The following is a 26,148-nucleotide window of genomic DNA, read 5'->3' as shown; positions in this document are numbered from 1 at the left end:
GATTTGACTACCTCTGTGGTACATGAATCACCTAGCAGGGCACGGTCACAGATTTCGATTATAGGGTAAGGTCTTTCTTAATGACCCATACTCCAGTCCCCCTGCTTCTCATTTGTCAGTCCACAACATCTTTTCATCATTTAACATTTGAAATACAGGAGACAAACAACAGGAGACTCCATTGTGAAGAAAATGAACTTGGATTTTCAAATGACCTCCTTTTTTTTACCATACTGTGAGACGTTTGAGCAGACAGCTAGGTTTGAAGAGTAGTGATTTAGTCCAGCCTCTAAAAGCAATTCCCTGACACACAGAGAGTTAAATGGTTTTATAATGGTTGTTTTTACTGTCTAATGTGTGCAGCTTGTTTCACCACCTGTGGCCCAAAGGTTAAGGAAGTGCGCTGCTTAAGTGCACAGGCGGGCGTATGGAGTATTTCAGAGGCTTGGCAGTGACGTCTGTGTAATTACTTTTAATTAATAGACTATTTTTGCTTCAACCAAGGACTTTTTGTCTGGTTGTTTGATCCAATTGAAATATGTCTGATGCAAGGCAGGTCTTTTACTTTTCATTTTCTAAACATAAACAAAACATAGTCTATTAGTCATTGCCATTTAACGCCAAAACTAGACCTAATTCTTCCTTCCAAGTCTGAACTCTGCTCCAAACCACATGCTTTTACAGACAGGATTGGCTGTAGACTTCTCAATTAAAAAAAAAGTCCCAAGCCAGTTATTGACTATTCAAACTAATTGGTCTTGATTAAAATTTGATTAATTGCACAGCCCTAAACCAAATAAGGGATCCCAACTTGCGAGTAATTATAGAGACTCCTCATACCTTTTGCCATTACAATCTCCAGAATGTTAGCTGTTTTGGTGCAAACACAGATACTGCTTGTGTCTCTGGTGATGTGTGTTCAGCCAGGCACGTCCTTGTCTTTGCTCTGAGCTATGCAGAATACAGAGACCACTGGTGTCCACTGCGCAGTCTTTAGGGGTGGTCCTCTGGAACATGTGGCAGTTCAGACTAAACCAACCAGGCCAACGCATCTCTCGCAAATCTGTGTCAGAATAACTCACTATTTATAGAAAAGTCACAACTAGAATGAATAGAAAGTCATTGTCCAATATACATCCTACTTAGCTGTGTTTTTTTATTTTATTAACAGACCTGTGTTTTTGTTTTATTAACAGAGCTATGGTTTTATTTTATTAACAGCTGTGTTTAATACAAATATGACCTCCGATGATGACCTCCTCCAAGCCAAATAAGCCAGTCAGGTTTGTGGAGATTCAGAAAGATGCTGAAAAATTATTGTATTTATTTTAAAAGTTACAACCTGTGGCTTTATATACAACATATTGCGCTTCCCAAATATGTTTTCATTGCGTTTTTATGAATGAGTGTTTTAATATTTCCTTTTAAGTCATTGTACATGATATGCTTCTAACTTTTTGAAATGTTGTGTGTCAGAATGCTTTCTTTGTTGCTCTGTGCATTTGTGGTGATGTGCCCTTTGTATTCTGCTACACTGTGGATATTTCCAGCTGCAGTTAGATGACCTGTTATTTGACAGCTCTCAACAAGGCCCTGGAGGCTCTCAAAAAGACACTGCACAAAGTGTTTCGGAGACAAGTATAACATGCAACGTAGATATTGCAGAAACCCCCTTTTCTCAACAATGAGTATTTGAAAGGACATTGAAATATCCCCCCATTGAGTGCAATGGGATAATAGAAAAAATGATGAGGTTAATGATATGTCATTAAACTATACGTGTGTGTTTTTTGTTCCATATACTATATGGCATAGAGGTGTGTATGGGACTGTCTGTATCTGTATGTGTATTTACAGTGAGTTTTAAGAGCTTGTTTTCGTCAGGACAAAGTGGAACCTGGGGATGCCTCTTTTGGGTGTTTTTGCCGTTCCATTTCTACGCTGTTTGCTGTGGTGCCATTAGCTGCTTGACTGAACCACAGATGAGCTATGCTTTACAGAATCACAATTACACTGGAGCCATTTTTCATCCTGTGAAGCTCTTCACAGGCAAACAGCCATAGATGGGCCCGTTCACGTTCCTTATTTGTCCTTGTCTGCCCGAGGTTGCTGCTGGCTGACATAGCCTGAATTTAAGTGGACATCAATCTCGATAAAGAGGCACTGCCCCGCGTAATATTCCCAACTTGGATTTTTTTGGTTTTGTGAGACACTGGAAATGGAAATAAGCATGTTTCACGCTATAAACAGGAACATTAGACTCAATTTGAAGCTGAAGTCATTGGCTTCCTATTTCATGTTTTTGTCCAAGCTTTTCGGGTAGTTGTGCCCAGTTATTGCATTAGCTCTCAATGGGAACAGTCTCTGCAGCTTTAGGGAAAGAACTTACCTTCAGTGAAAATGTTGTGGAAAGACTGGCTAACACTGAGAAATGTCATGATGAACTTCTGTGTGGACGAGTGGATATTTGTAAAGCACCAATGGTTCAAGACTGGAATTAAGCCAACTCCAAAATATTTTACATTGTTGTTATGATAAAAAAAAAATAGAGATTAAATTGAATAGATTGTTAAAAATGTATAATTAATATGTAATGTTCTATTGTATTTCTCAGTTATTCCTCAAACAAACAGCACTAGTTATATTTCATCCGTTGTCCTAAGGCAGGTAAAACTTAGACATAGATACCTTTCTCTTTCCAATCAGAATAGTTTTACTAAATTTACCAGCTGGAGAAAGTCTGAAATTCTGTTATTTTTCCTGTTAGTAAGGGCCTCCACCACTGCCTGTATCATTTTTACAGTCCCAGTCTAGCATCAGCAAACACTAACCAAATAACCCCCATTTCAAACAACCAACTCCTTCTCCACTTCTCTTCAACTACACCAAACACTTGATTCTGTTTGCATGGCTATGTGCTGATAATACCAAGACTTCCTTCCACTGGCTGGACACTGGCCTATCTGTGCTCTGCAAAAGTGATGCTGGGGGAACATTTGGCTGGGAGCAGCAGCAGTCACACCACAGCGGACTGGACTCTGCCCCCCTCATAAATGAGACTCATTAATTCTCCATGTAGGTAGGTAGTTTTCTACATGCAGCGTAGCACCCCGCCTTCCCTTTGGGGACTCAACACCACCCTGGCTCCTCTCACCCCATTCTCATTCCTCCTACATCGCCATTCTGCCATCTTCTGCTTTCAAATTTATATGAAGTTGCCAGTTTTGTGCATTTGCATCTGATAAGCCGTGGAGAAAGATTGCCATCATTACAAACGCTACCAGCATTCTTTCTTTTATTATGGAATATGAAGCACTCCCATGTGGCTCCCCTGACCTAAATTTGCAGTTTGGTTCTCTTGACAGTTAAATTTCAAGCATGTTTGTTTTTTTTTTATTCATATTGGATAGGTAAGCAGGCAGCGTACCTGAGGCGATGCGTATTTACATTATAATAGCTTTGAGTGGCATTTCTGAATTTTAAACGACTCCCAAAGACAAAGAAACTCATTGTGACAGGAGATCGCTAATAGGCAAGTGACAGCGAAATCTCAATTCACCGTTTCATTATGTGCGAAATTTTGGGTGCTGTATACAGTTCGTTGCATATTGACAGTGTTTGAGATTGAAGTACGCAAGTAAAAATGGGAAAAAAAACAGGAAAACACATTTGGCGGAGGGCTTTGTGTATTGAAATCGCAGCGAGCATCACAGGCAGCTCGCTATCCGCAGTGTAAACAAACAGAGGGCTCTTCAAAGGGCCAGGCTTTGACATAATTGGAAAGGAAATGGAGCCGGAGCACGCTGTAATGCTTTTTGCCATTAGTGATCGCCCGGTCCCAGAAGAATAAGGAGTGGACAGGTCTGCATTCACACCACCACAGCCTAATTTGTGTTTTGAACTGTATTATATGAAGTATTCTAGGCATGTTTTTGATTCATAGATCGCCTCTTTTTGTAACCATTTTTCAAAGTGGGCCAGTAATGGAAGCATCAAGTTTAGGAAAAAAAATAAAAATCTAAGTCGATAAACAAAACTGTCCTCTGGTTTTAAGCAAAAAGAAGTGTAAATATTTAAAAAAAAAGCCATTCCTCATTCTTTGCTGTTCCCTTCAGGGGTCCAACAGCAAGTCATCGCCCTCTATTTAGCCCTGTCCTCCACTGCTCTCAAATCTGCAAACTCCATAGTCTCTTTCTTAACATTTATGTATCCGTTTTGGTCTTTCAGTCTGATGCTAAACCTTCTGCTTCTCTTTAGCATCAATATAGGAATAAAGCATAAACCTATAACCACTGACAACAAATCAACACCACAAATTTGAAATCTTGGTGTAAGAATAATGGTAGGTTTAAGATAATCTGTAGGTGATTCATGGGGGTGGCACTGTAGCTCAAATAATGAGATCATTGTTAGTCTGGATAGGTATATAGACCTGCAGTGGTTGCATACCCTCCCGATGGGTGAGTTTCCTCCAGGGACTGTAGTTTTCCCCCATCAATCCAAAACATGCACAATAGGCAAAATCCTCCAGCAAAGGTAGTCCTGACCAAGCCTAGCTCAAGATCTGGAGATGGTTTCCTGGGTGCTACGCTGAGGTTGCCATGGTAGTATCTGAGTGTCAGTCAAATGCAAGAGATACGTTTTTCTAGGGTGCAATATATAAGTAGTCAATCAGTGTATTATGTTCAGTATATTCTTCTCTAAAATGTTAAGCTCTTTAAGTCTGGCGTCTTTGACTATATTTGGAAAGTGTTTGTTTATCCACCTCCAGGTTATCCCACTCAAATCAGCAGAATCCAAAATACTAATGCTTTCTATGAGCTGAAAAGAAAAAAAAAAAAAAAAAAAAAGCAGGGCTGGGAAGAGCAACTCGTTATACAAGTGTCTCATGTAATACACTGCGCAGAGAGTATATTTCTACACTTTTATGTAAGCAACTTCTTAGCAACTTGTAGTTATCATGCACTTACCCAGCTTTCTGTTCATATCACGTTTCCATTTTGGTCCAGATGAAATAAGTGATGAGCTTGTCTGTCTAATTGTGTCCGCGGTGGCGAATGACAGCATGACCTTATTTAGTAATAGCGTGTAATTGGAGAGTGGTTATTATTACAGGCCACTGGTGAGGTCTTGTCCTGGGAGATCTCAAAGCAAACTCTTCAGACAACCTTAAGAGCCTAATCTGGATCTACTCATTTATAATGCAACTTAGATGGTGATGTCTATGCCACTGATGCATACTGTACAGATATATTCAGATTACACGGGTTGGATTCATTTGCTTCTGATGTGAAGAGCACTTTGTTTCACTAGTTCTTTCTTATTTTCAAAGGGTGATGGGGATAGATGCTTGTTAAATACTCAAATTAAACATTGAGATCTATTTTCAAAGGCGAGAGGCACTCATATCAAGTGTCTTTTGTTGCAGCCGTTCCTTGGAGTTTGTGTCCATACGGCGATCCTAATGAGCCGTTGACCTTACAGCATTGATAGCCCGCAGCGAATGTAAATAACTGCTTGGCTTTCAAAAGTTCTATTAAATCAATGACTCATCAGCACTATTTGTTGCACACAGCATAACTTAATTTGCTTGACTTGATTGAGCTGATCTACATAAAAATTGAATTTGCCCCGAGATGGATTCATGCTTCATAAGGAGTGTGGTGGAGGCTGCACAGACCATGACAGAACAGGAAATCACAAAGTGCTACAATGCAGTACATGACCTTTTGGGAATGGAGTGATTTTTCTTATTATGGATTTGGAATTCAATTAACAAATGATTCTGTTTTTTGTTTTTTTTTTTTTGCTATAGTTGTGTTTTTAACATGCTGGAATAAATCTTTAAAAATCAAGTTAATCCTGTGCAAGACATACTGCTCCACTAATTTATTAAGGCGATACACACTCACTCATAGCACATATTTTTAGTACACAATTCAGATATTCTATCTAAAATGGAGTTGACTTCATCTTCATATTTAATGTTCAAATTTTCTCATTGTTTACTTTCTTAATTTGAACTCCATTGAAGTCCATCAGGATCCTGTAGACTATATGGTATGCTGCAACAGCAGAGTATTAATGGACCTGTAGAGCAGCTTCATGCCGTCTGTCTCACCACAGGCTGCACTTGAGTCCTATTTCAGAGGAAAAGAACAGCTCAGTAAATCCACTGTATAGAACAGGTGCCCAGAGATCATTTAAGAGCAAAGTACAAGAATGGACTGTTGCTGAGTTTTCTGAGAGCTGTGAAGAATACACTAAATTTAATACTATGGGTTTCAAGTGCTGTAACAGTGTAATACTTAGAACCTTGCTGTGAAAGGTGGTGCTAGCCATGTGTCACCAAACACACTGAGTTCGCCTCCCGGGTTGTGCGGGCCTTTCTGTTTGGAGTTTGCATGTTTCTCCCTGTGTCTGGGTGGGCTTCCTCCAGGCACTCAGGTCTTCATCAATCCAAAAAATGCACAATAGGCAATCCTCCAGCCTAGATCTGGAGATGGACACCTGAGCGCTGTATGGCCACAGCCCATTGCTCCTGACAGGCTGCCCCAGCGGCACTGGTCAAAGGATGGGTCAAATGCCAAGAAAAAATATCCCTCATGAGGGATCAGTAAAGTATACCTTCACCTTAGACTTACTTAGTAATTGAGTAATATAACTTTTACATGAATAACTAAAACAAAAACATTTATGACCTATGTGGGAGTGATAATCCAGTTCATAATAGAGTAGCAAATACCATTTTATCATAGTTTTATTGCCTCCACAGCTAGTATGCTGCTGAACAAACAAAAATGACATTGCTTGACCTTTATATTATAGGGAAAGACTCTTCCCACTATACAAGTCTGAAAATACTGTTTTAAGAACATTGCAATTACTGAAGTAAAATAAACTATTGAAAACTTGACACTAAATCACAGCTTCAAGTAGAACATTTTCAGGACACAAAGCAAAATGGTTTTAATGGTGAGCTGTGTCAGATGAGGACACAATTGATGCACTTTGCACATAAGAGTCTCTTTAGTAATCTGTGGAGTGTTTTAACACAGTTTAAATGTTAAAGTCAATTGTATTTTATTCGTGAGCTGTCCATGGAGTGCCATCTTGCCGCCCTCCTCTCTGCTTCTCTCTAACCTTTACCTCTGTTTTGACAGATGCTATGCTGCTGGTCGCGCAGAGGCTAGAGGGACCTTTCAACATTGAATCTGTCATGGAGCCTATTGATGTGAAGATTTCAGAGGCCATCATGAATATGCAGGATAACAGCGCCCAGGTTTCCTACAGGGTACGTCTATTAGCTTTATTCCACATAGCATTGACTTAGAAGCTTCACATCACAGCTAAAGTTGGTCAAAGTGGAACTACTAAGTCACACTGTGTGTTGTAAGGTGTGCACCAGACAACACATGCTAATTATGTCCAAGTTTAGGTTTGAATTTGAATTATACGTTAGGCTTTGGTCAGATAATCTTAGTTCAACTAACAGTAGTTAATGTGTTTCCTGTGCTTTACTGCATTCTCCTTTTCCCACAAAATTGTAGTCAGGATGTCAAAAAAATGTAGGTGGTTGTGAAGATATCCGACTGCCTACACACTTTTAGATGCCAGCTCCTGTTCAGTTAAATGCCCTGTTGGTTTTCCCATGCAACAGATGCAGTTTTGTTTATGGCTTAAGTATATGTGGTGTTTTCCCCCAAATCCCATAAAAATGTTCATCCTGTCATTATAAATAGCCAGTGTTGAATCATCTATCAGAACAGTTAACTTCAGATTGACGTCGCACGCTGTCATGTACGGTAACCCGGGGTGAATGTCTTTTGGCCTTAAGCAAACATGTTCGGCCCTATTTTTTCCTGCCTCCAGGGGTAATTTCAGACGGTGACTATGGGTTCACCCATGTCCATGTAATTGTAGGTTTTTCAAGGTTGCGGCCAGCCCAAACCCGCAGGAATGAGCCGATCCGCACGTGGTGTTTCGGACGTGTTCACCACTCGCTTCAAGCCCTACAGCCCAGAAGAGCGACCGACCACTGCAGCTGGCACTAGCCTGGACAGACTGGTGAGGAATCTGCTCTTTTCAAGCATGCAGAGACACAGCGTTTTTTGGACGTAAACATCATTTGTCTTTCTTGACTTGACACTGTTGATTAAAGCTGGTGATTCACAGCTTTAAGCCCCCCACAGCCGGAAATTAATTCTTTGTACCCGTGAACTATTCAGGTCTCCATCTCTATTGATTTGTGTTTGTGTTAACGAATCAACAGCTCCATGGCGGGAGGGCAGCCACACTGTCCCTGTCCTTCTCATCCCTGTTTGTACTTTTCAAGCAGGAGAGAATAGAAGCATGGAGGAGGAGATGGATGGGTTTTCGAAGACTGGCGGTATCAATAGTTTTCTGTAACGCCGGTCTTTATTTTCCATCAGATTAAGCACATGTTAGTGGGATTGGATCTTGATATATGGATTTCCATTTCCAACAACCTTGAGAGCTAAAATGCCGCCGCTGGCTAAAGGTTAACACAAAGCTGGCAGTTCCATTGAGCTGAGAGACAGTACTCGGCATGGATTAGCTTTCTAGACTCTGCCCCTCTCCTGTCAAAATGAACTCTTTAAGTTACTGTTGAAGAGTTTTATTAGAAAATTATAGGACTGAAAAAACGTTTGGCAGATTTTGAAATTGCTTTAGTAATAGAAAATTTTTGTCTTATGGTTCCATACCAAAGACATATTCTTCACTGAAAATGATAATACAATATTTCATGGAGCGATTACTCCTGAAGTACAAGACACTCAAGTTTAATTTCATGTTGGGGTGTTGTATAAGATTACTGGTTTGAGATATAGAAACAACTCTTATTATGCATGGTTTCATAGCTTTCATTCAAACTTGTCAATAACTTTTGCCCAAAAAAAATGTATTCGCTCAGTTCATTTTCCCCATGGAGTTTGAAAACAAGCTCAATTCACTCCCTAAATGCTTTTTGTCAGGTTAATAATATGCTATTTAGTCAGTGCAAAAAACTCTTCACCATCTGGCTCTCAGAATGCACAAATAAAAGTGGAGTTATTTGTTTTATTCAATACTAATTGCATTTCCACTCTTTTCCATTCATTTTCCACTGGTTATTGATGTCCCCTATACAACAGCTCTGTGTGTGCTCCGTAGTCATGCATGTCCATCAGCTCCTGCTTCCACCTACTGTGAATTAATTGAATGTGTTTCTCTGCCTTTCTGCTGCAAACCAGAGGAGTGTTTGGAATGAGATGCAACACAGTGTAAGGTTCAACATTTTCTTCATCACTTTTTATGCTTTGAATTCCCTGTTTATGTATTGTATGTTAATGTGTTCTTATCTGTATACATTGGCAGGGTAGTGCAGGGTGGGGCTAAGACATGACAAGTGGAATTAGCATGTGTTTTTTAGCCTCACATTGGTGTTGGCATGCTTTATGAATATGATATTATTTCCCATTCCGAGATAGAGTTACAAAGCTCCAAGAAAAATAGTGAAAAGATTTTTTTGTCATTGTAAGTTCAGTTTGTCATTTGCATGATGGGTTGATGCCTCTGCTGAAAATGGCATTCAGAGCTCGATCCGATACCCGTAAAAATGTGGATTCTCTGGTAATATTAGTGACGTCTCTTGATAGAAGCGAAGTACTAGATTAATTGGAATTCGGGGATGTTTATTGTTGACATGGGTATTTGTCCTCAACCCAAATATTAAGCAAATTACTCACTATTTTGCTCAGGATCACATTTTGTTTATTTGCATTGTCTTAAATAATCACATCTCACACGATAGTTATTTTACTATAATCTGGAGTGCTGAGTTTATCAAATGTTTAACACTAGAGTGAAGCTGCTTACACCATGGGGATTGTTTAGCACATGCCACGATGTTCTGGACTGCTGTGCTTGGTCCCCAGGAGAGCCAACACAAGGCGTCTTCCACACTTCTATTCTTGACACATCCCATTATAGAGCCTCATTGCCATTGCTAATAGAGTCAGGTCCTGCAGGAAGCCGTCCAATCAGAGGTGGCGTAGGGGCTGGTTTATGATGCTGAGAGATGCAGCTGGTGTTGCTGTTGTGGCGCAGTGAAGGCTCCAGACGCTTCATGAATAACAGGATAATTAGTCTGCATGAACAATCTCAACATAGAACTTATATTACTGACATATGATAACTGCCAGGGAGCTACCTGACTACAAAAAGTCCTTTGTGAGATTTCCGGACTGATCAGAGAGGCTGTAGAAGGCGCACGTTGTGACATTTCAGTAATGTGCTGCTATGGCGGGCTCCTGGCGAGAGGAATAAAACGCTTGTTTTATCTTTAGGCTCAGTCTGACTCACAATTATAGCATCCAGCTGGACATGACAAACGGCCCCATTCAACAGCAAGAATGACTTTAGCACAGGTACAAATGCTTTTTGGGATAATAGGCATTGTTGGGGAGGCCTAGTTTAAAAGTTGTTTTTAGATATTGATTCTTATCCTTATTTTTATCGCAGTGTGTTTGAAAAATCATCTTAAAAGACTGGGACATAAATTCAAAGCCTTTGTTAAACTGCATGATGTGGAAACAGCTCTTTGAAAAACTTTAGCCCGTCTTTAAAGTACTGAGGAAAATAGCTTCATCCTTAATAACATGTTTGGCTGGAAGGCTTTGTCCGGGTTCACCTTCCTCATGCAGACTGCTGCAGTTGTAGACTTGTATCATGGTGCTTAGTGGATCATAAGAATGAAGCAGGTTGCTGCAGTGAGGCACAGTCGACTTCCTTTGAGACCGCGTCTGTGTTGTTGTGTTAACTGCGTTCGTTCAAAGATAATTACCCATGACAGTGACACTGCTCAGCCAGGAGAAAGTTGACAATGGCTTTAAGTGTCCTTTGATAAGAACTTCTTACAACCTAAGTTTGTGAGCAGAACGTTCACACGCTGTGAGATTTCTTGTGTTTTGAATGAGGAGTTTGGAGGAGCGGCCCACCTCCAGCTCAATGAGCCATGACTGTTTAATTGCCTGACATTCTGTCGGAGCACACACCCTCGGAGCAGTGAGAAATGGAGATTTGAAAGTCCAAAGAGGCACGCAGACTGACAGGCTCATAGGCACATTATAGATAAGAGGTGCTGCTTTTCATTTGACATTTGTAACCAGTTTGCTCCTGTTGAATTGAGTGTTGTTTTATTGGGCCTCTTGAGCCTGTTGAAAAGCAGTCAGAATACTTTATAAGGTACACCCATCAGAGCCAGACAAAGACCATGTTAGCCAGTTCAAAACCTTTGTTTCAAACTAAACTATTTTGGTTCATTTTGTTAGAGCCCAGGCATGTAGCTCAAACAAAAAGGAAACTGTGCTTATGACATCATTTTACAGATGACCAGATACTTGTTTCTCTATTTAATCTTTATGAGGGGAATTCATTCTCTTCATTTGACACCCCTGGGAGTCAGACCCGGAATCTTCTTGCTGTGAGGCAAGAGTGTTAGCCAATCTGCCATGTGGCGCCATTATGTCCTATGGATTTTGCTGAGACACATTTGTTCTGTCTATGTTGAAACGTTTGCTGACTCTGTTTGGCTTTAATTTCACCTACATTTACATTTAAAGGAGATGTCGCTCCATTTGTCAAGTTGCCACATTCTGTGCAGGGTCTGTTCATGTTTAATGCAGTGTAGAATACTACCAGTGTTTTAAATTAATGGTACAAACGCTACCTCCTCACAAAGAATACTATGTCTCACCAAGGTTAGGGTTTGTTTATTCGAGTTCTGGCTAAAAATATGATGTAATTTACTTCATAATGCTGGACCAAGGTAGTATATGTCTATTTGTGGGATTTCATTGTGCTGTTCCCATTTCTTCTATAACTACTACTAAACACAATTTGGTGTATTTTTTGTATGTAAGATTGTTGTTTAATCTGACTAAAACAACCAGTGAAACAGCAGCACAGTGACTACATTTTAGTAACGATTTGCCTGTACTTTTTAAGCCTCAATTGGTTTTTAGTCTGATGTTGGCATGAAGTATTTGCCCAGCCAAGGCAGACGGACAACATTTATCCAAACTGAATATTCATGCTCACATCTCGCTGTATTCTTAGCTGGGATCAGTCGGAAACACTGTCTGAATCATCCCCAAGTGGTTTGCCTGCAAAGTCAGTAGAACACAACCACTCCCTTTTCCCAAAAACTATGACCCTGGCATTATCCGCGCACTGTCCAGGAACATGTCAAGCCGCTGGGACTGTTTTGTTTTGGATACAGCTTAATGGGAACTAAGTGAGCCTATCCACAGTGCCATTCTCTATACACTTGTATTGGCCAACTCGTCCCGAAACATGCAATTATAAAGATTCCTTAAGGTTCAGGCATATTTTTCTCCAACCACATAAAAATAACTCGAAAATGCCTATGTGGCAAGATACTTCAGGGCATTGTTTAATATGGCACTAAATTTAACAAAGCTGGCGGTGGCTGACTGCATACATATTTGCTTGCTTGTCTGGAAAATGTTCTTCAAATTCAGAACATCTTGGGTACTTGTTTTGCCTTGTGCTTGTTTAATTTATAGACAGACGTATGAAAGCTGCCAATAACAAGCGCAAATGTGCCTGAACCACAATGTTGTTCAATGGGATGAAAGTTTAAGTGCTCTCCAAAGTGGACACCATGTCAAGGCGCCAGTTCTTTAGTTAAACAAGTGTTAATGAGGTGAGAGAGGAGAGGCTTTTAGTATCCAGCGCTATTCAAATCTACACAGCCATCCCCAGCAGGGCAATTAAAATGTACAGTGCGCAGTGGACCATACACACTCAGACACACACACACTGTGGATACTCTGCTCTTTACAGTGGGATGTTGTTCAAATAGCATTTCAACATAACTACTACTTTTCTGTACTTAAAAACACCACAATTGCAGACTGTTGGCCTGTTAGCCAAGTTACAGTGGTGTCTTTCAATCAACCAAATTAATGATTTTATGAAGATTGTATAGGATTTATATGATCCACAGCAGAAAGAAGAATGCATGGAGTGAGCTAGCTTGAAATTAAGGAATGAATTCTAAGTTTGTTTTGCCTTTTTATCCACAGATATACAATTTACAAGTATTTTTCTTGTCTTGTTTCCATGTCTTTAATTACTTGAATAGGTGCACACAGCATGTCTTTAGTCAACCAAGAATGTATTTAGTCGATTATAGCGCTACACTTCTAAATGTAAAACTTATTCACATATAGTATTCCACTGTTGGAACACATTTATAGTTCATGCACTTTGACATGTTGACAGTCTATGTTGGCCAGTATTTGAAACTGTCTCAAAAGTGCACCAAAGATATGCAGCCTTATGAAGTCAAAGGTGGACATGGTGTCAGGGAGAATGATTTGCAGCTGTGTGACTGCAGAGTTCATCTGGTAAATATACCATGATAGTTTTTCCTTTTGACTGTTTCTGTCTAACAATAACAGTTACACAACCGTATCCTGCTAATTAATATAAAATGGAGAACCTAGAAACTGTAAATAGAGGTCAGAGATAAAACAATAGAGTTTTGGAGATCAGCCAAATTACAAAATGTATAAAACTGTCCAAAAAATGAGGCTGAAAATAGAGCTAAGTAATAACCAGTATTAATAGATTTTTCAATTTAATTTTTATAGTCCATTAATATTTTGTGCAGTACTTGAACCATAACCATATTTACATGCATCTTCTAGCATATTAAGATAAGATATAGATATTTTTTACAGTGCCGCTCACCCCTATGTAAAACTGTCTCTTAATATTGCTGCATCTCTGTTGTGAGACTTGTGAGCGTTCCAATGTGTCTGTACCTGAGAGGTGACACAACGCTTTAACCCTGTTAGCTTAGCCTCACTGCTACTGTGGGTTAATCCCTCTGGCAGGAAAGCTGTATTGGAGCCACGCACGATCACTATTTAATTATACTGGGCCTTTCCCTATTCTTTTGGGCTTTATCCAGTCATTAGATATATAATGCCTATACCTGCCCTCAGGTGGAAATTGGCTCCTTAGTCTCCATCTGCTGCAGTGCACACTCCTATGAGATTAATTTGTTTGTGCATGGCCCTTGACAAACAAAAAAGTAAATTAATTGTGTGGCTTTTTGGGACTTTTCCTGAAATGAGCATTCACACTTAATGAATGTGATAAAGGTGATGAAAATAGCTGTGGGTGTGGGAGTGAAACAAGCGGTAATGTTAAACTTGGCACGCTTTAACTTCTATAGGTTCTCTGGCATTGGTAAAAAGTCTGAGAATAATCAAACATTTTCTTTTCTGTTGTGTGTCTGCTAACTTTAGTCATAATTTGACGCATATTTCAAGAGACGTATCCCATGGCAACGCAAGGGGAATCTGGGGATGGAGCAACATACAGTGCAACAAATGAAGCCAAAAGTCAAGAACCCCAATTACTTTCATGTTTAAATGTTGTCATAGCAACTAGTGCAAGACTCCTCCAACCAATATCTCTATGCCTTATCCCCACAGATGTTTCATTTATCAGCGTGAAACTATATTATCATGGAGGGAAATCTGGATATTCTTGCACTATTAACCACATAACCGCTGCACATTTTTACCACTGTGATCGTTTTAGACATACTTTATTGCCCAAAATCACACCAGCAGTCGCCTCGGATGACTTACTGAAATTGCTGATTAACCAATAGAAAGTTAGAAAATCAAACAGTGAAACCGTCAATAACAGACAAGCAAATTAACCAACATTGCCCTAACATTCATTTACAGAAGGGTGACATAACACAATGATTAAACCAAATACAAACAAATTTAAAACTATACAGTAATTTGTCCCACTACTGGTATCTGCATACATTTGTCATATTATATTTATGTAGTGTCCATCTTCTCTATGGTCATGATGTTGCCAGGTTGTTATTCACACAGTGCACACAGCAAATAATGGGCTGTGACCACAGGTGGGCGTATGCACACACTCCAAACATTCATTAAATCACATGAGCTGCAAGTTAAAAAGTCACAGTAAAGCACTGCTCAGTCAAACACTTTCTACAGGCACACGCCCACTGGACAATAAAAGAACCACTGCCACCAAAGAGGTACTGGTAAAGTGCTGATGGGTAGTAAATTGGGCAAGACAACTTTATTTGTATAGCACAATTCCTACACAAAGTAATTCAAAGTTTTTAACAGAATAAGAAAGACATTTAAAATCACAAAATCAAAAAATCAAAACATGAATAATTACAAATATCAGCATAAAATCAACATTAAAAGAGAAGAGTGCAGAATAAAAACCTTTCAGTCATATGCACGGCTGAACAATAGGCAAGGCAAGGTTATTTGTATAGCACAATTTATACACAAACTAATTAAAAGTGCTTTACAGAATAAGAAAGACATAATCACAACTCAATACAAACAAATCAAAATGTAAATCATCATAAAATTAACATTGAAAAAGAATAAAAAACTTTCAGTCATATGCACAGCTAAACAGAACCTGGATTTAAACATTGTCAAAGTAGAGGCCTGTCTCACATCTTCAGTGTTTCAGTTTTATGCAGCTAAAACCTGGAACAGTCTTACTGATTTCCCCATGTTCAGTCCCGACTCTGGCCTCCTGCTGGTGCCAGACATGGGGAGTGTGAGATGGTTCATATGACACTAACATGTGGGAGATGTACTTTGGTACTAGGCCATGAAGAGACTTGGTTACTACACAAGCAGAGCTGCTTTAAAATCTATTCCCTGAGCCACAGGAGCCAATGCAGAGACCTGAGCACAGGACACATGTGCACTGGTCCATATTCACCTGCTGCCAGTGCGACAGATCTGAGTGTCATCTGCAGAGTTGTGGCAGGACACATTGCTCCATATTAACTGGCCTAACTGCAGCATGTAGAGTTTGAACAAGAGGGGTCCCAGGATTGACCCCTAGGGCACCCCACAGACAATAAACTAAATAAAAAAAAAAAAAAAAAAATCAAATGAGATCCCCCCCCCCCAATTAGTATCTGGGTATCCATTTTATCTAGGTATCCAATATTAGCAATTACTTCATATTGTTGTATTTCCATCACAGCTTTGTAATAATTAGCAAAATTGTATATTTGGACATATAAAAATGTTCATTTCAACAACACTGTATGCCCCCAGGCCTAAGAAGTCCATCCAGGTTTTTCATTCATGGCCTTGACTTTCTTTGGTACTGCTGCTCCCATTCAACGCGAGCTACTTTTCATATCCGTCAATATATTAATGAGGAACATCGGTCCCATTACGCTGTGGGCCCCGCTGGTCCCAGGGGACACGTGGTGCACCGGGATAGAGCTGGTCGGCCATGATTGCTCTGTTCTCCCGCGCAGAGGCACGCTTTAATCATTTCCTGTTTCAAAGTTGTGTCGCGGTCGCCGTGGGCCAACTCTGCTCGCAAACTCACCACTGTTTCATCCATATTGTGTCATTTGGCCTCACCGTGGGATCATTTTGACAAAGCATATTGCCTAAACGCGTAGTAACCGTGGGACTGAGAAAGTGGTTGGAGGCGATATGTTAAACGGTACTCTGAATATGTAGCATCATACATTAACACCAATAGCATGCCACAGTGTCACAAGCTATTTATAAAAGCCTTGAATAAATGTGCAGAGATTTCAACCATTATTGACTCCAAGACTGTGGTTTTGAGTGTATACTGATCAAACCTTCTTAAATTACTCCTGAAAGTCAGTAATTATACTGTTCCCGCAACAATAGCTCTATTTTTGGACAGATTTATTTGTGTGGATGTGCAAGTTTCAACAATACACACGCATTCAATGTCACTTTCAATTAAATATGTGATGAATTATTTCTGAGCACTCATAAAGACTGCTGCAAGTTTGTAATGAAGAAAGTTATGCCTCTGGGGCGTCGTGCAACAAAGTGATTGCATTTAATATTGAACAAGATGTCAGTGAAGCCTAGAGTCAACAGCAGAGGTGACAGGACAGGAAATTAAATCACTTTGTACCTGTTATACACTGTAATTTCACATGTGAGGCGTCACATCACTGTTACTTAAACTTTTGAGCCACGGTCTTGCTTCTTGATTCTGTAAAAAGTAAAAAAAACAAAAAACAAACAAAAAAACTCAAGGATTCAGAGTGTTTCAGATGTTGCCGTTTTAGTGTATTTTTAATTTGAAATGTTACAATATTTAGAGCGATTGCTGAATGTCTGAATGCATTGCAATGTGCCCGTTTTATTACAGATCTAGAGTAACTGAAATCCAACTGTCTGTAATCAATTTTGACAGAAAAAGCACTCTCGGCACTGGTTTCTTAGCAGTATGTTGTGCAGAACGTCTCTAAGGAGGCTGAGTGGCTGGCCCTCTTTGATCCCCAATTCGTCTTGCCCTTTCTGTGTGGACTTCCATGTTTTTCCCTGTGTCTGGGTGGGATTTCTCCAGACATTGCGGATTCCCCCATCAACCCAAAACATGCAACATGGGTAATTCTCCAGCTATGATAGTCCTGACCAAGACTAACTCAAGAACTGGATCCCCTGAAACCATGCTACAAGTGATTTACAAAAAGTTTGTTTCATAGCTTGATTCAAGTTCTCAAAATCTAGCTAACACACATTACCCTTCTATTGCTTTAATTTTAGTTTAGGCTTTAGATTCCTCATCCTTTCTGACTATCCCTGAAAATCTCATCAAAACCTGACATCACCTTGAGCTCTCCGCAGAAAAAAAAAAAAAAAAGCTACCTGAAAATCATAACATTCTTGGCTGAGTAAAAAATGAAAACGTCAATAGATGTTACGTCCGTGTCAAGTATCCATTGGTGTAAGCAGCGTAGCAGGATTGTCCCCGACAGAGCTGTCAGCTGCACACATAACAGTGATAGAGCACGTTCCTGTCGTGGCTGGGCCTTAATGGAGACCTCCGTGTTAAATCATGTGACAGTCTTGTAGTGTGGCAGCTTTACACCGCGACATAATCAGCTCTGAGCATGGGCAAAATAAGCAGGGCGTCTCCGGTCTCAACGTTCAACAAAGTCCCACACAATCAGGGGCTAAAAATGGGATTTGTCATGAGCACATGGCTCTGAGCCTGGCAGCTGCAACCACCACTGCACCGTCACTTCAAACCAGTCTCCCTTTGGCTCCCCTGGTCCCAGCCATGGTGCCACAGAAACAGCTGGGCTTTCTGCATGAAGTCACACAAGGGGAGCTATATTTGCAAGAGAGTACTTTTTGTATTGTTATTAAAAAGTGAAGTTAACATTGAAAATAAATCAACTTTAAATACAGACTGGCTGAAGTAAGTTGTTTTAGACTAAGTTTTTGAAGCAGATGATTCTTTAAACAAGACTGAGGCCAAAACTGTCTGATTGCCCCTTTCCATTCACATTTTTTCTACTTTTTCAGATAAATATGGAATAACTGTCATACTAAACAAAATAGGTCACTTTAAATACCCAACATACAGCTTTTACAATCAGTTCATTGATAAAATATGGGAAAAGAAGCCAGAATTTTACTCAATTTAAAGTTAAAAAATAAAATACTAGAAGTTCAATTCCAAATAACCCCGTTGTGTAGTTCATACTGGAAGTCACCTTTACTTTGTTTGTCCTTGTGTCTAGGAAGCAGAGTAAAGCACTAAACACAAAACATTACCCCAGAGGTCACTTACTCATTTGCTAATATTATTTCTACTCCACAGATTTCCAATTCGCCGCAACAGTCTGACAGCCAGATGGTAGGTCTTGGTTGAGGGAATCTGGTTTTTATGACCAATGAGAATGGATTTACGAGCTGCTAATCACTAGAATAACCGCGGCGTCCTGGGGATGTGCACAAACTGTAGCTTCCCGACATTTGACCCTTGTGACTGTTAATGTGTTTTGGCCACTTCAGACATCTTGTAAATCCAGCAGGCATCCACCAACAAGGCAACAGTGTTACCCAGATATTCTTGTACTGTTGTGAGAAAGTATTTTGCCTGTCAGAGCCGTGGTCACTGGTCAGCAGAAGGGAGGGAGGAGGGCGCGAGACGGTCTGGTATGGAGGTGGACCGACAACTCCCTGACCTCTGTAATTGAGACGCAGCAAAGAATATACGGCATTCGTATCAAATGAAGAAAAAAAAAACTATTTTAACACAGACAGGAGGAGCCGTTGCCAGGGAAAACAAGTTGATCGTGAAGTTGTCTGCGCCCTTGTGGTTAAGTGGGAAGACCCGCTCTATGGACTATGATTAGACTGAACATGGACTAATTTAGCTTGTGCTCACAGTGCAGGGATATGTGCACAGTGTCAGACACTGATAGTTGCTGTTAAAAACAGAGGCTAATTACTAATTTGGTAACCCAGTGGTGTTGGAGTGTTAGAGGAAAATGGCATTACTTTATAATGTTGTAACATTAGGCGGTGAAGATGTGTGGGTGGAGTGTAAAATGCTGGAGAGAGCTGTGTTTGTGTTTCTTTAAGGGGTAAATTGGATGTTCCAGTCTTAAGTGTCAGTAAAAAAGCACTTTTAGACCAAGGTTTGGACTTGAATATTTTTATAAGTAAAGTGCCATTTTGGGTCAAATTATATATTTGATGGCTGCATACATGTCTACTTTTGTTTTAAATCATAAATGATGTAGAAAACTCTCAGATTATTTGTGTGATTATGAAGTCTTGTATTGCCGACCACTTCATTACATACATTTAATATGATAAATTACTGTTGCTTTGGGTCAAAATGTTGGTAGTATACTTTCAACTTACCAACTCTAATTCAAAAGAGACTCAGAGTAGCATTAAAACAAAGCCAATTTACATGGGATCATGAAGGTACAGAACTGCAGTCCATGCTATATACTGGGTTATATAAAAGAAACAGAATTACATACTTTTACAAAAAATAAAAAAAAAATCATGGTCAAGACTAACAGCGAATCTTTTCAAGGCCCACAATAAAGTAAAAGTAAACTTAAAGATAACTTGATATTGGCCCAGATCCCATAAGTATACTTTGACTTGTATAGGAGTTTGAACTTCTCAAACCCCCCTTAAAGCCAAAAGCAAGTTTGCAGTCGTCATTACAAAGCTCCCTTGAAAAGAAAAGTTAAAAAGCTCCATTATTGTGAAGAGCTGTGGCCTATCTGCAGATAAGAATGCATGTTGCTTACTCCGAGTGAGTGAATGTGACTGCAGCTTCAAAAGCCAGTGACACGTCAGCGCTTGATCTGGGGAAAGGCAAGGGCACCCAGGCTCACCGTCCAGTCCTGAGCACCCGCATCAGAATGCAGCGCGGGCACAGACCAGACACAGGCCAAATAAATAAACAATGTACACAGTCTTAACTCTGCTAACAGCATTGTCTCATAGCCTCCTGTAAACAAGTCTGCATATCTGTCAATAGAGCCATCGCCATGTCTCCATACAGACTGTCAACACAGGGAGCAGTATCGTGTCCACATTGTCAAGGATTCATTTGTGTTTTGACAAAGAGCAAACAAAGGGATGATTTATCAATATGTAATTACGAATGATAAACAGGGCCGGTGTGACGTGTTGGTAGAATCCATTTTGTTGTATTGAAATGCCTTGTCTATTTGGCCACTGTGTGGTTGTTGGTTAGTTTGGCTTGGTTTAGAAGATAACTGCAAACTAATGTTGGAAACTAAATTAAAGACGCACTATGTTACTTTCTGGAGTTTCTGCTTTGATGTTCCACTGTATAGCATTAAATTAATCTTGCATATTCACTAACAGGTGGTTTTAATGCTTGTCTCGATGGAGAAAACCGAGTTTAAGGCCATACTTTGGAAAACTCAAGGCAAAGCTGTAGCATCTCCATGGAGAGAAGCAGGTGGCGGACTCTAGACCATTTATTAAAAGGTGCACTATGGGAATTGATATTTTCTGATTCTCTATCTTGTTTAATATCAAGATGTCACATTTTATTGGCTGCCAAAAGGTGTCAGTGAAGTGATAATCAGTCATTCAGAAGTGACTTGTACTTATCACGAGTTCATGTGATGGTGTTAATTGCTTTTCCTTGTTTGCACAGAAATTGTACTTTAAGAATGCCGTTCTAATTGTAAAATACTCAACATAATGAAAATTTTACATTCAATTGATTTTTTTTTTTTTTTTTTTTTTTTTTTTTTATTTAATTAGAAGTTTGCATATTCAAAGTTGTTGTATTTTCTCTCATGAAACATTGCACAACATCAGCAATGTAGGTGATATGCCAGATTGACACTATAACTATTAGGGTCAAAAGTGTTGGAAATCAGATACTAATCGATATTGGATACTCCATTATCAGGTATCAATAAAAATCACATTCACTGGATAAAAATGGACCCTTCATGAATAGCTTTACAAGGCAGACTAGTATACGCCCATGGATCACTATCTGGACCACTGAGGGATTACACAGATAAGGTCACGTGGGAATATGAAAAAAGTACTATGATTGAATGTTGAAAGTCACATTCTATTGTCTAAACAAAGAGCATTTTTTATTATCATGGTATTGGAATCACTATTGAGTATCAAGTCTATTCCTTAGTATCAATCTCAAGTTTAAAATGTTAGCATCATGAAAGCACTAATAAGTACAATGTAAAGTTTAAACACTAAAATATATGCAGTTTTTACAAAGCTGCGTCATATTTAAATTCACTTTATATTAAACTAATAATGCATTTTGAATTCCCCGTTTCGTCTGGGCTTTTTAATAAAATAAATCCAAATCTATAAGCCACTGAAGAATAGTCGATGACAATGTAATTTCATTTCACATCTCTAGACATTTTAAGTAAGAGAAAGTACAGGTAAAAAAAAAAGGGACATCCAAATATCGCCGCAGAGAAAGGTTTTATTCACAAAGCCCCCAGAACATGAGGCAAGCTCCCTGATCGCAGGTCAGCGCCAGCCACAAAATCTCCACTTTCACTTTGAGAAAGAAAGAGCCAAAAGAGAGAAAGAGTAAGGTCTGAGTCGTGCAGCGGAGGGGGGCACAGGGAGGGGGCACGGGCAGAGAGAGGGGGGAGCACAATGAAGTAATATATGGTTCATGACAGGAAGCAGACGCGCTGAGGGCAAATGAGGAAAAATACAGCCTGGGACACAGCAAAAAGAATACAACCATTCCTACTTCTTTGGCTGCACCTCGGTCTGCTGCTTCTTCATATTGCACACATCTTGTTTTTTTGCTGTGTAATATTGGCAAACCATATAATAAACAGTATACCTCATCTATTCCATGTACACCTGTAAAAATGCCTTCCAATCAGACCGTCATGGGGCAAGAAGACATTTCGCCACTTTGTCTTTGAGAATGGAGCCAAGTGTGGAGAATGAGTTAATGAATGTCTAATGCGGCTCTCTGAGAAGCTTGTCAAACAATATAAATCCAAGTCATTTTCTCGTTGATTCCCAGTTAATTAGGACTCAGGTCTTCAGGATATAGTTTTATCTTATTCTTCCAGTGTTTTATTGAAGTGTGGGTCTGACTGGATTTGGACTTTAAAAATACTGTAAAAGATTATACCAGGAAATGCATTGTATTACCTCACAACTCCATCTAGTGGGGATAAATATCACACATTTTCAAACATTCATTGCACTGACAAGGTGGACACTGGGACTTTTATACTTTGCGTTGTGTATTTGAATATCTATAAACAGAATTCTCTTTAAATCATTGTAATTTTAATGATTATTTAAGTAATAGTGATTTTTTTTCATGGCTGCTCTAGACATGTTTTTGCTTTTGTATTTCATCATTTAAACAGTTATTTGCTTAGGGAGAAAAGAACAGATGAAATAGAGCTCTCAGAAATAGACATACAAACAAACTGTACAAGTAGAACATTAACGAGCAACTTTCCCACTCAAGGAAACACACAAGAGCCTTTTGAACACATTTGATGTTAAAAATCCTGACTCGATTACATGACCTGTGGCTCATGACTGTAAATGTTATTCGATTGCCTTAGAACCTTCTATACCATGCTGAAATAAGCCGATTCAAGTTGCATTACTTTACACTGAATAACAATGAGGCCCATTAACTGAAAACCAGCAAAGGGAATAATTAGTCTTAACACATTGTAGATTCTGTGTCTCCTTGTTACTTCCTACTGACACTGAAGATGTGGGATGCATTTGTGTGAGTTCAGATGTGATTACATGTGTACTGTGAATATGGCAGCGCTAATGTTTCTCTGCATTTGATGAGATTAAATTTAATTATAAATTACAACCAGGTGCAAGGATTTTCTAAATCCCAGCTGTGTCAGTGTGTCACTAATTACTGAGCTGGGTCTGTTGTGACAGTATCATAAAAACCTGAGCCATCAGCTGGGTATACTCAGGAGCACAGCGCTATCTAGTGGACAAACTGGGTAATTGCACTATAAAGAGTTGCCCAGTGAAAATGTCTATTGAATATTTGTGAACATACTTGTATATTTTGTCAGTATTTCCCCCCCAAAAATTACACACTTACACTATATAATGAAGTATAGACTATAGATCTAACTATAAACATTGTGACGAGAACAAAATACATAAGTGCTTTATGAAAATGACTTACTTTCTAGAGAAATATCAAATGTAACAATTTATATTTTACGTAATTATATACTTTGTACTATTTAAGAGCAAAGCTTGTTTTTCCAGACACTGTATTTTTTGGAGTTGGTCAGTTTTTTTTATGTTGAAAATCTCAAAGTCTGTTGTATTCACTCATGTTGTAGAGTAGACTTAATGGACACTGCTTGTGTGCAGAGTAAAGTTAATATGAGCTGGTCGTCCAACCTCACTGTTATGAGTTTGAGAATGAGTAAGTCTCCCTCCCTGACCCCGGGGGCAGTATCAGAGCCCTGGCTGCCTGCGCCTGGGCATCGCTGTGACAGGATTAACACATCAAAAGCAGTGTCAGGGCCTACAGCAGCGTCGCACTCGCACCGCACCACCTTTCATGTTCTACTCAGGTTCACCACAATTTCACATAAGCCAACAGCTACTCAGACGGTACAAGATAATGGCTATCGGCCTTTCCCCTCAGCCTCTCTAGGATATGTCCAAATTTTAGGCGCGTTTGATGAAAGATTGGAGTTCAACAGGCTCAAAGTCCGGAAACGATATCTGCCTGTGTCACATGGTCAAGATGTAAAGGGCTCTTAAAGTCGGACATTCAGCTTTGAAATGAGGGCTGCGAGCAGGTGGGGGCATAGTTTCCATGATACACTGCACAGGCTAGTGGGCCGGCTCCTATCAGGTCTGGGAGGTTGTGATATTGGTACAGTAACAGAAATGTAAACAAACTAATATAACCCTAGTTAATAATAATCCTATGTGAAAGTAAATTGTCTACTAGGGCTACAAGTTTAATTGCAAGAGAATCGAAATTTGAATGAGTCTGATTTGCAAATTGTAAAGGCTGCCATTTTTGAGGTAGCCTACCATCATTTCCTTCACAAACAATAAAGTATCCTGGCTTATTCTGTGTAAAAACTGTACAAACATGTTCTGAAATGTGATTTTTCTATCAGTGTGTCCCCTTATGTCTTTTTTTTTTCAGTTCTGGATGCATTTCAACAGTGAACGTTGAACAGAATATTAAACCATAAATCGCAGTGGTTGTTAAGAAAATTTTAACCAAATTGTCCAGCCCTGTCATCTATTTTTATTTACTCTATTACTATATTGAAGTTCAAGGCAAGTACAAAAAGACACTTACCCCAGAACGCCACAATATGATATGATGTGGTTAAGGAAACGCATCAGATTTCTTCAACTTGTCAGCAAATGTCACTTACAAAAGCAGTTACAACAGTTAACACCAGCGATTAAACAGTTACAAGAACAAAAAACAAAAAAAAGCTGTCAACTCTGAACTAACCACAAAATATCATATTACAATATTAATGCATTTTATTATTTATTTCACCTTATTACCTTTTTATCATCATTCAGATTTCTTTAAGGTTTACCAAAGGGAGGTTGAATGAGTTGTATTTTTAGATTTTCTTCCATTTTAACATTTAAATCTATTCTGTCCTCACCTCTGTAGTACTGATATTAGTAAGGATATGGTAATTGTTATCATTTTCCCTGTGCACTAAACTCCTTGTTATTTCACAGGTTGCCGACATAAAAGAGAAGCTGAAAACCTCAAAGAAGTTCTGGTCTAGTCTCCCCGACATGCTTTGTGATGGAGACAAAGTAACGCTGGGGAACTCCACCGATGAAGACTGCTGGAACGGGCACTCCAAGGGCAGGTACGGCTAAACGCTCACGGCTAACTGCGAAACCTCCAAGTCAAACCAGGCCAGTGCAAAAGGTTACAGCGTCCAAAGTCCTGTAATCCTTCAGTCTGATCCAGGAATTAAGGATTTCAATTTTTTTTTTTTTGGTGAAAGTTTTGAAGTCAACTTTTCATTCCACTGTATTTAAAAAAAGCTGTTTAAAAAATGGCTATAATTTAAATACTGAGGCTGTGACAGTTAAAGCAGTACTGTGTAACTTTCATGATGAACAGTCAGCCACTTGTATGTATCTGTGGAGATGCTAATGCTTTTCCACGATTGTTCAGTAATACGGCATTAAACATGTCTACCTCCATGGAGACAGGCAGGCGACAACACAAGGCCAAACTATTGGTCAGATCTGTGGAGAGGCAGCAGTTGAATGCCATACTGTGGAACATTTCAGGCAAATCAGTAACATCTATGTAGACATGTTTCTCTTAAAAGGTCCTATATTACTCAAAACTGACTTAACTTGTGAGCTTTTAACCATGTTAGAATGTTGACATGCCTGGCGTTGTGTTTTGTTTCATTCACACATCCTTTATCATTAGTCTGTCTACACCTCCAAAGCTCAAAATGCTCTGTTCCACCTTGTGATGTCATAAAGAGTTGGTTTTCACATTAACAGCTACGTTTTACCTTCATTAGTTCAGTAGAGATAGGAAATTCAAGGGCTGAAATTATCCAAATGATTCTAGTGAAGGTGTATGGAGTTTAAAAACACAGTGGAGCACTTCCTGTATCACCACATGACATCACAAGGTGGAACAGAGTGTTTTGTGTTTGAAAGAAGACCTCAGGATTTG

At 39.4% G+C, this 26,148-nt stretch overlaps 1 protein-coding gene across 1 annotated transcript in view; it reads left to right on the top strand.

Annotated features, from left to right (window-relative positions):
• Positions 1-26,148, top strand: part of gpc6b (glypican 6b) — an 81,846-nt gene that overhangs the window by 49,688 nt on the left and 6,010 nt on the right. The window contains exons 5-7 of the mRNA XM_033987481.2: positions 7,164-7,294; positions 7,924-8,067; positions 25,176-25,312. Of these exons, the coding sequence (XP_033843372.1) occupies positions 7,164-7,294; positions 7,924-8,067; positions 25,176-25,312 (412 nt within the window). The remainder of the gene's footprint in view (positions 1-7,163; positions 7,295-7,923; positions 8,068-25,175; positions 25,313-26,148) is intronic.

Source organism: Periophthalmus magnuspinnatus, chromosome 21 (assembly GCF_009829125.3).
Source record: "Periophthalmus magnuspinnatus isolate fPerMag1 chromosome 21, fPerMag1.2.pri, whole genome shotgun sequence".
Classification (NCBI taxonomy): domain Eukaryota; kingdom Metazoa; phylum Chordata; class Actinopteri; order Gobiiformes; family Gobiidae; genus Periophthalmus; species Periophthalmus magnuspinnatus.
Note: the sequence above shows the minus strand (reverse complement) of the source record. Positions and strands in the feature narration are given on the sequence as shown.